The sequence below is a fragment of the Miscanthus floridulus genome, chromosome 16 (assembly GCF_019320115.1).
Source record: "Miscanthus floridulus cultivar M001 chromosome 16, ASM1932011v1, whole genome shotgun sequence".
In the NCBI taxonomy this organism is placed as follows: domain Eukaryota; kingdom Viridiplantae; phylum Streptophyta; class Magnoliopsida; order Poales; family Poaceae; genus Miscanthus; species Miscanthus floridulus.
The window spans coordinates 84,417,263-84,431,513 of NC_089595.1; the positions used below are offsets into that span (position 1 = coordinate 84,417,263).

At 47.8% G+C, this 14,251-nt stretch overlaps 1 protein-coding gene and 1 pseudogene across 2 annotated transcripts; one reads left to right on the forward strand and one right to left on the reverse strand.

Moving 5' to 3' along the window:
- The first annotated feature begins 4,225 nt into the window (after positions 1-4,225).
- On the forward strand, positions 4,226-7,425 carry LOC136510942 (putative disease resistance protein RGA3; annotated as a pseudogene).
- A 1,863-nt stretch (positions 7,426-9,288) lies between these two features.
- LOC136511681 (putative disease resistance RPP13-like protein 1) lies at positions 9,289-13,687 on the reverse strand. Of its 2 annotated transcripts, none has more exons than XM_066505724.1 (2): positions 10,079-13,687; positions 9,289-9,590 (listed from the first exon to the last, which is right to left on the reverse strand). In XM_066505724.1, exon 1 carries the CDS (start codon positions 13,423-13,425, stop codon positions 10,105-10,107), a length of 3,321 nt encoding a protein of 1,106 aa, XP_066361821.1. In that variant the 5' UTR covers positions 13,426-13,687; the 3' UTR covers positions 9,289-9,590; positions 10,079-10,104. The 2 variants fall into 2 exon arrangements, with proteins under 2 accessions (XP_066361821.1, XP_066361820.1); XM_066505723.1 differs by having other exon boundaries at positions 9,289-9,669.
- Between the last annotated feature and the right edge of the window lie 564 nt (positions 13,688-14,251).

Sequence of the window (14,251 nt, forward strand, 5' to 3'; positions counted from 1 at the left end):
AGGATAACACTAAGAGACAGGTAAGGAGCAAAGGGACGCCCCATGTAGGCCATGTCGACTCCATGACGAACGACAAGCACGGGTCCTGGTCGGACATTTCCGACTGGAGCTCTTCAAACCCCGTCACTTGAGTAATCAAGGTAACACTACTGACCCCTGCTATTTATTTATAATCATTTCATACATCCATACACGCATTCATTCCATACGCCCGTACCCCTCGGATGATTTAGACCCTGAACCATTCGGGGGCTCGGGAACTAAGCCATCGCACGTGTAGTGAAATGCATCACAACGCTCCATGTTGCATCACTAATCGGCAGTTGCCTCATTCAACATAAGCAATGACCGATCGGGGTTCGAAGGCTAGCCCACGAAGGGCTCAAGGCTGCCCCACGTCAAACAGAGTCAGGGGAGAAAATGTAGATGAGCCCCATGCGTCCCTCGCCCAGTCTGCCCCAAAGCAGATATGGTCATCTCAACCTTCTCATTCGATCCTAAACCTCTTACCAAGCCCACATAATCTCCATCAAGGGGAGGCCAGTAGGCCACCTGGGTCGGTCTTCGGAACGATCTAGGCATCTGCCAGGTTGTAGGTAAAGGATAAGTGGAATGTCACAAGAGGGCTATGCCGACCCCGTCACGAACGACAAATCCGGATTCCACTCGATCATACCCGTTAGCGAACTCACCGAGTGCGTCGCTTGAGCCCAAGTGATCGAGGCAAGCGACAAAGCTCAGCCCCTCCGATTATGAGAAACCGAGGATGGAGTAACGCACACAACTCAAACCGAGCCCTACCAAGGCCCTATGGGACTTAGGGGCTCAAAACGCACCAAACGCTTGGGTCTATGACCCCAAACTCATCCCATCCGGCTATGCTCCGACTGCACACCAAACGCCTGGGTCTGCGACCCTGAACTCGACCCATCTGGCTACACGTCGACTGCACACCCAATGCCTAGGCCTACGACCTAAACTCACCCCATCAATTGGCTATGCTTCGACTACACACCAAACATCTAGGTCTATGACCCCAAACTTGCCCCATCAGGATCCACGAGCTTCGGCTCGCCCGATCCCTAAAACTAACTAACTAACTGCCTTGGCTGTGCGGGCTACACCTAAGCCAGGATCCACGACTCCAACTCGCCCGATCCCATGGCGCGCACCGATGCCAGGACCTATGAGCTCTATCTCATCCGATCCCTAAACTAACTACCTCGCCCGATCCCACGAAGTGCACCAACGCTAGGATCCGCGAGCTCCGTCTTGCCCGATCCTAAAAACTAACCACCTCGACTGCACAATGACACCTTGGTTGATGACTCCGTCTCGACTAAAAAACACGCCCACACGCCCACTGACAACACCCCTAGACGACTCTGTCCGAATTGCCCGGGGGCTCAGGGGCTACACCTGTGGGTGCGCTCGCGCGCACCCGCCATCAAGACAAAAATCCCCCAGATGCTCAGGGGCTCCTCTCAGGTTCATAAACCCGGAGTTCCTCGCGGACCAACTTCCCAACAAAGGCTCGACCCAAGCAGGCGACGTGCAACTCATGGGCTAGCCCAAGTATCTAAACAAAAAGGCCAGAAGGGCGATCCAATCACCGACTGAAAGGTCGGGCCGAGGAGGAGCGACGCCCATTTTCCAACTCCGGCCACCTCTCCGACCGGAGCGCTTGCTTCGATCTCCAGCCTGCCTTTAGACGGCCTCTTCGACCAGAAGGCCTAGCCAAAACACTACTTCCAACTCCGACCCCACATCTCCGACCAGGGATGCGCAAAAACCCTACTCACTGCTCTTCTCCGACTGGCGCGATCAGAGCCGACTGGGACCAACCGACCGGAGACGCCCGCTCGGTAAGGACCAGGAAATGGATGGAGAAAGTAAGGCAGGGCGCACAAGTCAAGCCACAATACCGGGGTCCATACCATGTACACCTACAGAAATAGTACTCTGCTGCCTCCCTAGCATGGCAGAGCCCAAGTAGTGTTGTAGGCGCCGACATTTTCCCCTATAGTATTGTGGGCGCCATTAACTCCCTTATGGTAAGGCTCCTCCCACATGTCTCTGGGCATCAACAGTGTTGTGGGCACCGACATTTACCGTACCAGGCGAATATGGTAAAACCCCTTGCATGCCTCCAAGTCTCAACAGAGTGGCAGGCGCCGACGTCTGCCATGCCCTAAGAAAACAACACAACCTCCCACATGCATCTGACATCCAACAGTATTGTGGGTGCCTACCATCATCCTATACCCGTCGGCGTGGGCAATAAGGCTTAGAAGCATACATACTCTCTCCCTATCACTTGTAAGTCTATCCCTTTCATCAATAAAAGGGGATGCGCTCTCTCCCAACATTCAGGTTGATTGAGTTCATCAAGCTCGGTCAAATTCACCAGATCGATCAAGTTCACTAGTTCACAACCACAGAACCGCCAGGTTCGAACCTCAAGCACACGCTTGAACACTTAGCTCATAGCGGGGCTCCCATCACTTTCGACCCTTCCAACCGTAGTCCGTCCGGACCTCTTGTACCTCTATCTTTCTCCTTCTCGTTTGTAACCCCACTGCAAACTTCGAGCACTTAGGCTTAGGAATAAAGTCACCGACCGACTCAAACTGGACGTAGGGCACGTTGCCTAAACCAGTATAAGTGTGTTATTGAGTGCTAGGCCACCTCCGATCACAACGTACGGCAAAACTACAAATATTTACTTGTTGGTCACTTTCTGCACCGACAACACGGGAGTATGTTCTCGCTCACACGGTGCCTTGGCGCAATGGCCAACGCGCTCGACTCAGCCCACCACGGCTTCCCCAGCTTCGTTGAGTCGTTGTTGAGCCGATTCTACTGCGCATGGTCAACCAAAGACACGAAAGCGATGACTGACAAGGGAGAATCCGCCAATTCCCCCAATCCCCCAATCTGCACTCCTGAAGACTATCTCCAACGAGTGACCTATATAGGCATCCAAATCTAAAATGGGTTACAAGAGATCCAAAATTATCCTTAAACAGACTACCTATACGGTAGACCTATTTTGAGTTGCCTGAGAGGCACAACCCAAATATGAACACCCTCACTCCTGAAAACCTATTTGCAGAAAATATTCTCTTTTGGATTTTGTTGTGTGAAGAAGATGCCAAATAGATATTCAGCCCTTTACCTGTAGCGTTATCAAAGGTTAAATGGGCAGTTATATTTTGGGCGTTGTCGTTGGACACAGTCTGTCGGACTCACCGGTGCAAACCCACGGGATCCGTCGTAGCCCAGACTCCAATTCACGCCGATGCCAGCCCCCGCTGAGAAAATTAGAATTTTGCCCTCATGGCAGGTGGGCTTCGCCCAAATGCCATCAAGTTTGTGGGCTTCACTGAAATGCCCTTACGAAATGAGTCCAACACGTTATAATGCCATTTTGAGATTTAAATCCACTTTTAATATTTTTCACCCAAAATTTTAGCCTGAACTGACAATTTTGCCCCTGAGCTCATTGACCCCTGCCCCCCTCTCGGTCACACGGTCACGACAAAGAACGGTCCCCTTGGAAACTTGACCGACGCTACGAACAGAAAGGAGAAGGGAGCTCGAACGCAAGAACAGAAAACGGCGACCACAAAATCAACGAAAAACTAGACCAAATCAAAACAAATCGCGACCAAACTTTTCACAGGCCATCACAAGGGAGTTGGTGAGCATATTCTAAGAGATCATCGCCCAATTTCAACCCAAACTCTGAGAAAATTAGATCACGGCCAAGAACACGAAAAACTCCCCAAAAACAAAATTCGTTCAATTTCTTCGTGCTCGACTCGATTCAATCAAATTCACTTAAGGGGTAGCATCAACTCATGTCATAGCACAAATCTAAGCAAAAAAGAACGAACTAAATCGGTCTTAAAATGAAAAATCGAAGCAAGAACGGGGGATGGAAAAACTGAGAAAAAAGCTGCAAAAATAAAACCACAGACACAATCCCTTGAATCCCACACAGAGGTGTTAATTTGATCTCATCAATGGAGACTTTTTCATCTTTGAGATAAGTAGTGTCATTGCCAATTGGTGCCGTCCTTTCACAGATAAACACAGAGAAGGCAAACATTGGAACAACAGGCATTCTAGGCCAAACCCTAGAACACGAATTGAAGTCATCGAAGGGACGAATCAGAGAGGCAAAAGCAAAATCCCAAAATACAAGAGGAAACGGAAGCACATGAGACTGCTCTGTGCTAACCGCGGCACCGCCGAGACCCACCGGCACCGGGGCACGAGCACCATGAGCGGCCACAGCAGGAGAGAGAGGGGGAAAGATGAGGACGACTGGCCTGCAAGGCCATGCCTCTGCCCTGCCCTGCGCCGGGCGCGCGCACGGCACAGTGGTAGATCAAGACGGAGGGAGAGGGAGAGGGAGAGGGGAGGGGGGCCGCCCGGGCTGCGCCACTGCCGTCGCGGCGCGCCACCTCGTCGGAGGACGGCCAGCGCGGCGGGCCCATACGGTGCGCCTGCACACCGGGAGAGGGAGAAGAGAGAGAGGCGGCGCGACAGCGGCGTGCCACGCCAAGCCGGGCTCGCCCGCCACCGGGGCCCACGGCCACGCGCAGCGCAGGGAGGCCGCCGCATTCAGGGCCTGCCGCAGCGCCGCCACCTCGGGAGAGAGAGGGAGAGGGAGAGAGGAAGGGGAGGCGACGGGAGCCAGAGAAGGAGAGGGGGAGAGATGAGAGGGCAGGGGTCAATAAGCTTAGGGGCAAAATGGTCAGTTTATGCTAAAATTTTAGGTGAAAAATATTAAAAGTAGACTTAAATCTCAAAATGGCATTATAACGGGTTGAACTCATTTAATAAGAGTATTTTAGCAAAGCCGCGAACTTAGATGTTATTTGGGCGAAGCCGGCATGAGGGCAAATTTCCAATTTTCTCGCCCCCGCGCCGTGGCCCGTGTTGCAGGACGTCGCCGCGCTCGTCGATCGCGCCAGCGCCCTCTCGCGCGCCGCCGCCGGGCCCCGGAACCCCCTGGGGGCCCTCGCGGCGGCGCTCCTCCGGATCCAGCCCGTAGCCCGCGAGCTCGAGCGCTGGAGGTAGCTCACGCCCGGCGATCCCAAGCTGCCGACCTGCACGCCTGGCTCTTCGAGCTCAGGGACGCGGTGGCCGACGCCGAGGACATCCTAGACGAGCTCCACAGCCGGCGCCAGGTCGGCCCCGCGCTCTTGGCCTGCGTATACGCCACGTTCCGTGGCCCCGGACGGAAGCTGAGGCGACTGGCGGAGAGGCTCGACCGCGCCCGCGACAATTCGGAGCGGCTGCGACCCAGCAGGGCCAGCGCCGCGGCGGGATGCGGTGTGCGGTCGCCGAACCGGGTAACCGGCTCCGTGCTCGCGGAGCGGAAGGTATTCGGGCGTGGGGAGGAGTGCGACTCCATAATCGCCAGGCTCGTCGATGATTGCGAGGAAACATGCCGTTCGGTTGCTCCGGTTGTTGCGGTGGTTGGCCATGGAGGCATCGGCAAGACCACGGTTGCTCAGTGCGTGTACAACGATGCGAGAATCGAAGCGCGGTTCGATATGAGAGCTTGGGTCTGCGTCTGGGATAGATCAGATGAGGCCCAGCTCACCAGGGAGATATTACAGTCCATTGGTTGTGCAGATGATACACTGTGTGATGATGGTCTGGCCAGTTTGGATAGTTTGCAGGAGGAGCTTGAGAAATTGGTTGCATCTAAGAGGTTCCTCCTGGTACTTGATGATGTTTGGATTGATGAGGGTAAAACCGAGAAAGAGAATAGGAGCATGTGGAAGAAAGTGTTAGCGCCACTTAGATCTGCGGCAATCGGGAGCAAGGTCTTGGTGACCACTCGGATGAAGCTAGTAGCTGAGGTTCTGAATGCGGGTCATGTGGTTTCTCTTGACAGGTTAAGAAGCAGTGATTGTTGGTTGCTGTTGAAGGAAGTTGCTTTGGGTGGGCAACCGATGGATTTTCCACCTGAGTTGCAAGAGGTTATAGGAGCTATTGTTGCAAATGTTAAGGGATCACCTTTAGCTGCTAAAGCTATTGGGCAAATGATAAGTAGCACCAGGAGCACAAGGAAATGGAGAGCACTGATGAACACAGAAATTAGTGATAATATCATTATCTCCTCCCTCCAACTCAGTTACCAACACTTGCCGAGTCACCTCCAGCGCTGCTTTGCGTATTGCAGCATATTTCCAACGACCTGGAGGTTTAATCGCTATGATTTGGTCAAAATGTGGATGGCTCTCGGTTTCATTCAACCACCAACAGATGAAGGGAAAGGGATGGAAGATTTAGGGCAAAGGTACTTCGATGATCTCCTATCACGGTCCTTCTTTGGGACTGCAAATAAAGACCAGCAAACGTATTACTTACTGGATGACCTAATGCACACTTTGGCGCAACAGTTTTCTGCTCATGATTGCATGAAAATTAATGAGGATGTTCCTGTTGTGATTCCACCAACAGTTCGTCACCTGTCTATCTCAACTGATTATTTACCACAGCTGAAGAGCAAATACAGGCTGGGAAGGCTGTGGACATTGTTAGTTCTCAGAAGCCCATCATTATCCTCAAGTCATTTTCCTAGGAAACTTTTGGCCAAATTTAAGAACTTGCGGGTCCTGGATCTTAGTGAATCTGATATTGCAGAATTACCTGAAACTATTAGTCAGTTGGTTCATCTCCATTACCTAGCTTTCAGTGGTATAACGAACAAACTTCCCAAGAGTATATACAGGCTTAAACAACTTGAGGTGCGTGGTATACCTATATTGTTGTTCCATGATAATCATCTTGGCCGTGTTAGTAAACTTGTTACAGTTAAACATCCAAAACATGCTGTGGAGTAAGGTCAATTAAGGCCTTGGTTGATGTGTAAGGCTACACATAAGAGTTGAACTCTATTCCTCTTAGGAGACAGCGTTATGGGATAAAGGACTAACCTGCAAGGTTATTTGGTTAATTTAACAACCAGCATTCTGGTGTGCTTTCAGAATCAAACGTTACAAACAAATCCCAGGAGCAGACATGAAGTGCAGATTTTTTTTCCCAAGGAAAGAGCAACTCAACAACTTCAATCTCTAGAATTTGTTTGAACTCAAACCTGTCTCTGTGATTTGGTGTCTGTGTCAGAATAACTCCAATTTGGTGGATCAAGAATCTAGCTGTTCACATCCTTGATCCTTCAGAACTTTAAACTGTTACCTGTTGGTTTGTTTGCTGATCCCATGTTGGGCACTTGGCAGTCTTTTAAGCTCTCTATATTCCAGTTTTGCTGGTTTTTGTATCCTGACAAACATGTATAGTCTGTTATTTTTTGTTATTTTGTTTTTTTTTCCTTTTTATTTCCCATTTGTAAGGTATACCATTTTTATTTTTCACTAGTAAACTGATCGCATTCACTATTGTTCCTTTCTCACAAGAAAAGAAGTAAAGATATGATACTTTGGGTTACATTCCGGATGCAGTTTCGCTTTGATGGCGTGTGGATTCTATTCTGTGATCCTATGCATAGGATTCAGTTTTCCATAGGTCATTGTGGAATGTGGATAGCAAGTGCCTCCTTAATGTGAGGGGTCTGAATGTCTGATAGCAAAGATAAGGCCTGTTTAGGGGGAAAAAAAAGAGCTACAAAGGAGCTATTGAGCCCTCAAAAATTTCCCGTTTAATAGCACTCACTGCCCTGTAGAATACAGTAGAAATGGTAGTATGAACCGAAACAAATGCAACTTGCTTTTAAAGAAATTGATTTTTTTTTTGGTTCTATAACAAACCTTAGATGGGGCTTGGAATATATATACCGAGTGATAGTTGGGTCACTTTTTTGAGTCAGTCAGGGGTGTAGAATTAGGGGTACTCTCTCCGTCCTAAAATAGACTACACGTTAGCTATGAATTTTTCATAGCTAAAGTGTCGTCTATTCTAAGACGGAGGGAATATGTCTGTTTCAGTGTTGTAGCCAGGGGTTAGTAGTAGTTATTAAACATGAAATTTTTAGCAACTGTTCTGCAACACTACTTCAGCAGTACTTTTCAGCGATCATACAGCGTTTTCCTCTCACAGCAAATCAGCGTAAGCAACAACATAAGCCAAATTTCAGCGAAGCGAATAAGGCAGCAGTATAGGTATTTTTGTTTTGCAAAGGAGATTAGAAGGTAGCTTTTTTTTTTACAATGGAAAGAACAATCCATATTGTGGTTTGTCGTAAAAGAACAAATTTGATTTTGCTGAGGGATAAATAATGTCTTCACAGCTCAGGAAACTGCATCAGAGTCCAACTTAGGGTTTGACATGTGGAAGCTCATCGATAGGAAAAAGTCTACTTAACCCCCCACCTTTCATACTTGGTCTATTTCACCCCCCAAATATGAAACCGTCTGTTTTACCCCCTGAACTTTCTAAAACCGTCTATTTTACCCCCTCGGCGGTTTTGCTACAGTGCCGGCGGTTTTGAATTTTCTTTTTTTTTATTTATTTTCGGTGAATTTTTGAAAAATCATAGTAAATCATAGAAAAATCATAAAATGAAAAATCTAATTTTATTGGACTCCACATGAGTAGATCTACACAGTGAATATATAATACGGTATGCTTTAGTACAAATTTTTTTTTGTAGCTTTAGATTAATTGAAAAATCCAATTTTGTCTGTAATTAATTAGAATTTATCTATAACTAAGTTATACATAGTCCAATGAGTACAAAATTTTTACTATAGTTCAAGCATACAATAATTAGCGTACCATAAAAATTTCACCACAATTGGACCATAGAAGCTGCAGCTATGAATTATTCCAATTAATTACAGATAAAATTAGATTTTCCAATTAATCTAAGGCTACAGTAAAAATTTTGTACTAAAGCATACCATATTATATATTCACTATGTAGATCTACTCATGTGGAGTCCAACAAAATTAGATTTTTTATTTTATGATTTTTCTATGATTTACTGTGATTTTTTCAAAGATTCACCCAAAATAAAAAGAAAATTCAAACAAAACATTACTGCAGCAACTATCGTTACTGTAGCAAACCATTGTTACTGTAGTAAATCCGCTGTCAAAATAACGTCCGGGGGGTAAAATAGGCGGTTTTGGAAAATTCAAGAGGTAGTTGGGAGGGTGAAGTAGAGCATGTATGAAAGGTGGGGTTAAATAGACTTTTTCCCTCATCGATACACGGGTGATGGGACTGGTTTAAATGCACGGTTTTGTACGAGTTGTACGCAAAATGTCATCTCATGATATGAGATTTTACAAATCTGAAGGTGACAACACCATATTTGACAGAAATATAAATGAAATGATACTTGAGCCAATATGGGTACGCAGACACGAGTGCATTACAGTACAGTTTCAAAACACTAAACAACAGTTCCAATCTGAGAATAAGCTGTCGGTAACTATGCTTCGTTCGGTATCCTTTCATCCTTTGTCCTGCACGATAGGATTTCATTCAGACACAAATTGTTAGCATCACTGTGACGGAAGTCAGCTTCTTCTCTGAAAACCTTTTGAACGGAAGGTGCATATTGTCAGCATATATCCAGAAGGCACCGTCAGCTTCGTATCTAATTTTTGTTAACCGAAGGTGCATATTGTCAGTCCAGAGGGCACAATGCTATGTCTCATTGATTTTCTCCATCAGTCCTGTAATATAGTGCATTCTAAGAATTATAATAGAAGATATTAAGCGAGAACACAAAAGATGCATGTGTTGTCACTTTGTTTCTTAATTAAATGCTATCATCAACATGATTAATGGTGATTGCCTAATAAGTGGAAATAATTTAATGCAAAACTGGTTTCTATCCCTAGAAGGCTACAACCCCTTATATTTGAGTACAAATTTTGAATGCTTGAGTGCGCTATATTACAGGACGGAGAGAGTATCAATTATCATTTTATAAGAAAGTTGGCATTCTCAACTCATGACTGCAGAGGGCAAAGTTCTACATCTCACATTCTCACTGATTACAAATATTATTTCATAAGAAAGCTGACATTCTCAATAATGATGAGACAAACAACTACAACTTCCTAATGGTACAGGATATACCTGTTGATCTGCATAAAAGCTTCCAATCAACGGATTTGTTTTATGGGAATACTAGCTAATTTATCCCATTCTGGTCCATCCTTGAGTTGTAGTTGGTTCATCAAATTTGGTTTGCACCCAATTAAATGAAGAACTTGCAGAGAAGATGGGAAGCCACTTGGCAACGACTCCAACTCAGCACAATTCATTATGCTCAGTTTTCTCAGAGTGGTGTTACTGTTGAAGTTGGTAGGGAAAGATTTCACAGTGATCTTGGAGCAATTTTCAATCAATACACTTTCTAGTGCCGCAAAACTTGGCATAGAGTGTAGAGAGGAAAATTCAGAGCACTGCTGAATGTGTAGCTCATGAAGTTTTGTTAAGCAGTCTGAACTTTCCATCTGTGGAAGGCATGTGATGTTGTTGCAATTAGATATCTCCAGCCAGGTAAGCGCTTGTAAACCCCTCAAACAAGTGCATAGCTGCTCATCATTTATGCTTGAATGAGATATTTGCAACCTCTTTAAGGAAGTCAACACATGAAGCTCTTCAAACTTTACATCTTGACAGTTCCTCAGAGTCAAAATAGCAATTGATTCCAGTTGTTGCTTGTGCATTAAGCCATTTGTAAGGACAGTGGCAGAGCATGTGTCTAATGCAAACTTGCGCGCTTTTGATGGCGAGGAAGAGGAGGATAGTTTTAGTTGTGAAACAAATCCTGTATTTTTTACTGAGACCTTCCGCACAAATAGAGGGAGCTGAGGCACCTTAATCAACTCAGGACAGTTCAAAAGCTTCAACTTGCGGAGTTTAGGAAACATATCAGTGCTCTTCTCTGCTTGGGTCCACTCAACCCACTGAGGCATATCATCAAATTCAAGTTCCTCCAAATATGGAAATGCAATTGGATTGGTTCCATAAAATTCATGGCCGATTTTTTTCACTGAGCACATTTCTTTCAAATGCAAAACCTTGAGACATGGAAGCTGCCCGAGAGGAGGCAGGACCTCCCATTTTCTACAGTTGATCAAATGCAGGTATTTGAAGTAGAAGTTGCTCTCCTTCAAGCTTGTGCTCAGCCAGTTTGGTGATCTATTACCATGATATCTTCTAATTATAAGCCTTTTAACATATTGGTGCGGCTCAAGACCATCCAAAACTTCAGCCTCAACAGAGGGAACACTCTTACCAGTCGAGTTCCATTCTAATTCCAGTACCTTAACATTCTCCTTCCTGTTTAATCCAGCCTTGCAGGCTTCTTCTTGCTTTGTTACAACATCAAGGTTCTTTATATGAAGCTCTTTACGCAGACTGCTCATACCATCCAAGTCTCCTAAAGTATGGCCCTTTTCATTTTTAACATGGAACTCAACTGATCCCTGCAGGTGAACCAGTTTCCCAATGCCAGTGATTTTGGATGTATCCATGTCCAAATGTCGCAGACGTGTCAGGTTTACAATATCTTCCGGGACCTCAAGGCCAGATCCCTTAGGACTACTAAAGGTTTGAAGACGATAGAGCTTTGTCAGTGCTTGTGGAAGCTTGGTGGTTGATTTGCAAAGTGCCAGGTATCTGAGGTATTTAAGGTTTCCAATCCTCTCTGATAGACGAATGATATTGCAGCCTTCCAAACTAAGAACTCGAAGGCCTTTCAGCTCTGTGAAAAAATCTGCTGGCAGTTGATCCAACGAAGAGGAAGGGTTCTTGAGAATCAGTAGTGTGCGCAATCTTTTCAGGTCACATCGGCTCTTGAGCTGCGCCACCGTATCACTATCACCGGACACAGATAAGTGCCGGATTGTCTTGGGGATCTCTTTCTTTGCATCTTCAACTCTCTCGCAATCGAATCGAGAAATCTTCTCGGCCAAATCATGCATCAGGTCGTGGATGTAATAGTACCTCCGACGCCCCAGCTTTTGCCTATGGAAAAATGACCTCTCCACAAGCTGATCAAAGTACTTGCTTCCCACATCCTCCAATTGGGCCTTCCCACTAGTTGGCTGGATGAAATCAAGGGCCATCCAAATCTTCACCAGCTTATCGCGCTTGAACCTCCAGTTCTTCGGGAACAAGCTACAGATTGCAAAGCATGGTTGCAGGTGCTCTGGTAAATTCTGGTAGCACAACTCTAATGTTTTGGAAATATCATCGAAGCCATCCTTCTCAAGCACGTTCCTCCAATAGTCTTCCCTGCGGTTGCTTCCCAGCATCTGTCCGACGGCCTTCGCCAACAATGGTGAGCCCCTGAGCTTTTCAGCGATTTTCCTCCCAATGCCTTGCAGCTCGGGAGACCACTCATCAATGTTGTCGTCACCAAAGGCATACCTTGTGAACAGAGACCAGATATCATTGTCCGGCAAGTCACCCAAGTAGAACTCGCGTGCTTCAAGCGCTGTCACCACTATCTTTTGCCTTGTGGTGACCACAATCTTGCTCCCCGTTGACTCCCCGTGCCTGAGGGGTGCCAGCACCTTAGCCCACATCTCACGGTAGCCAATCCCCTTCATGTCCATGTCCTCCCTGTTCCAGACATCGTCGATCACCAGCAGGAACTTGCGCGACGAGACTTTCTCCTGGAGGTCAGTTTGTAGCCTGTGGAAGCTCTTTATACTGTCTGGCACGTCGACATTGGCGGACTGCAGGATTTGCCTGGCGAGCTCAAACTCGTTGTCCTTGGCGTCAGGCCGGACCCAGATCATGAGGTCGAAGGCGGAGGTTACCTTCTGATCCTTGAACAGGAGCTGCGCCAGCGTGGTCTTCCCCATCCCGCCATGGCCCCAGATCGCGGCGATGGGGACGGACACGGGCTTGGCGTCGGCGTCGGGCGTGTCGACGAGCCAGGACACCATCTCTTGCAGCTCCTTCTCGCGCCCGACCACGGCGTCCTCGTCCGGGCGCATAGGGCCCGTGTGGTTGCTGCCGCTCGGTTGGCGCGACACTGACGCCGACGCGATGGTCTCCGTGGCTGACAGCAGCATCGAAGAGCCAGCGTGGATGGCCTCCAGCTTCTCGACGACGTCCTTGAGCCTGTTGACGCGCTCGTCGGCGCCCAAGATCCGCTTGCCGAACCTGACGACGGAGGATTCAGGGTGTGGGACCGAGTCGTCGAAGTCGTCGAGGACGTCTTGGGCTTCGTACACGGCGTCCATGAGCTGCTGCAGCCACGCACGGAGGTGCCGGCACCTGTCCGTGGAGCCCCGCAGGTGGACGGCGCTCGCCACGGTCTGGAGATGGAGCAGCGTGTTCCGGAGGCGCTCTAGCGCCTTGGAGACGCCGTCGCCCATCCACTTGATCCTGTCGGAGGCGGCCTTTTCGACGACGATCTTGATGATCGGGCACACCAGCCAGCCGACCACCGCCTCCGCCATCTCGATCGCCGCCGCCGGTCGGAGATCGAGGCTGCGCGCAGCTGGTGGGGAACCAAGGAGACTAGAAGAGTGAGGAGGTGGAGTCAACGGCCGTGGGGTATTGGTCGCGCTCAACCAGCTGGAGTTGGAGGGGCTGGTTCTGAGCTATGACGGGGAAAATTCCGTGCGATTTTGGCTGTTTTGGGGAAATTTCCGTGCGATTCCCGGCACCGGAGCGCATTGCATTAACCGACTCGGGACGCGGCCGCTTTGTAAGTCTTGCACGCGACACGGTTTGGTTTCGTCACTTTCTGTGTGGAGTGGTGGATACTACAGTGGGTTTTATTTGGAGTGGCAAAAGATAAGTGATCATTCTCTCTCCTGATCAGGCATCGATTTACAGTGTACGAGGACATTGGCCCGGTCCGTTGGTCCTACGAGCCGTACTATTTTAACGAATGAACGGTGTTTTTCTCTCACAATAAATTAGCGAACAGTACTTTTAGCCATGACTTTTCAGCAAACTGAACAGGGCCATCATCCGGTGTGTCCTTCGAATCGATGCTCAAACATCTCTCCTGACCAGGCATGGATTTACACGCTGTGCGAGGCGATGATGAAACAAAAAAACCAGCACCGATGATTCGATTCTACTTATCGTGATACTTGGTCATTAGTATGTTGCGGCCTTTAACCACAACAGGTTGCAAAGTGGAGAGAACCATAATGATAACCCTTATAATCACAACTATATGTAAAAGTAGTGGGAACTATAGTCACACCCACTGCAATGATCCTAAATCACAACAAGCAACAAAAAAGGGACAAATAGCTAGAACCCTGCAAA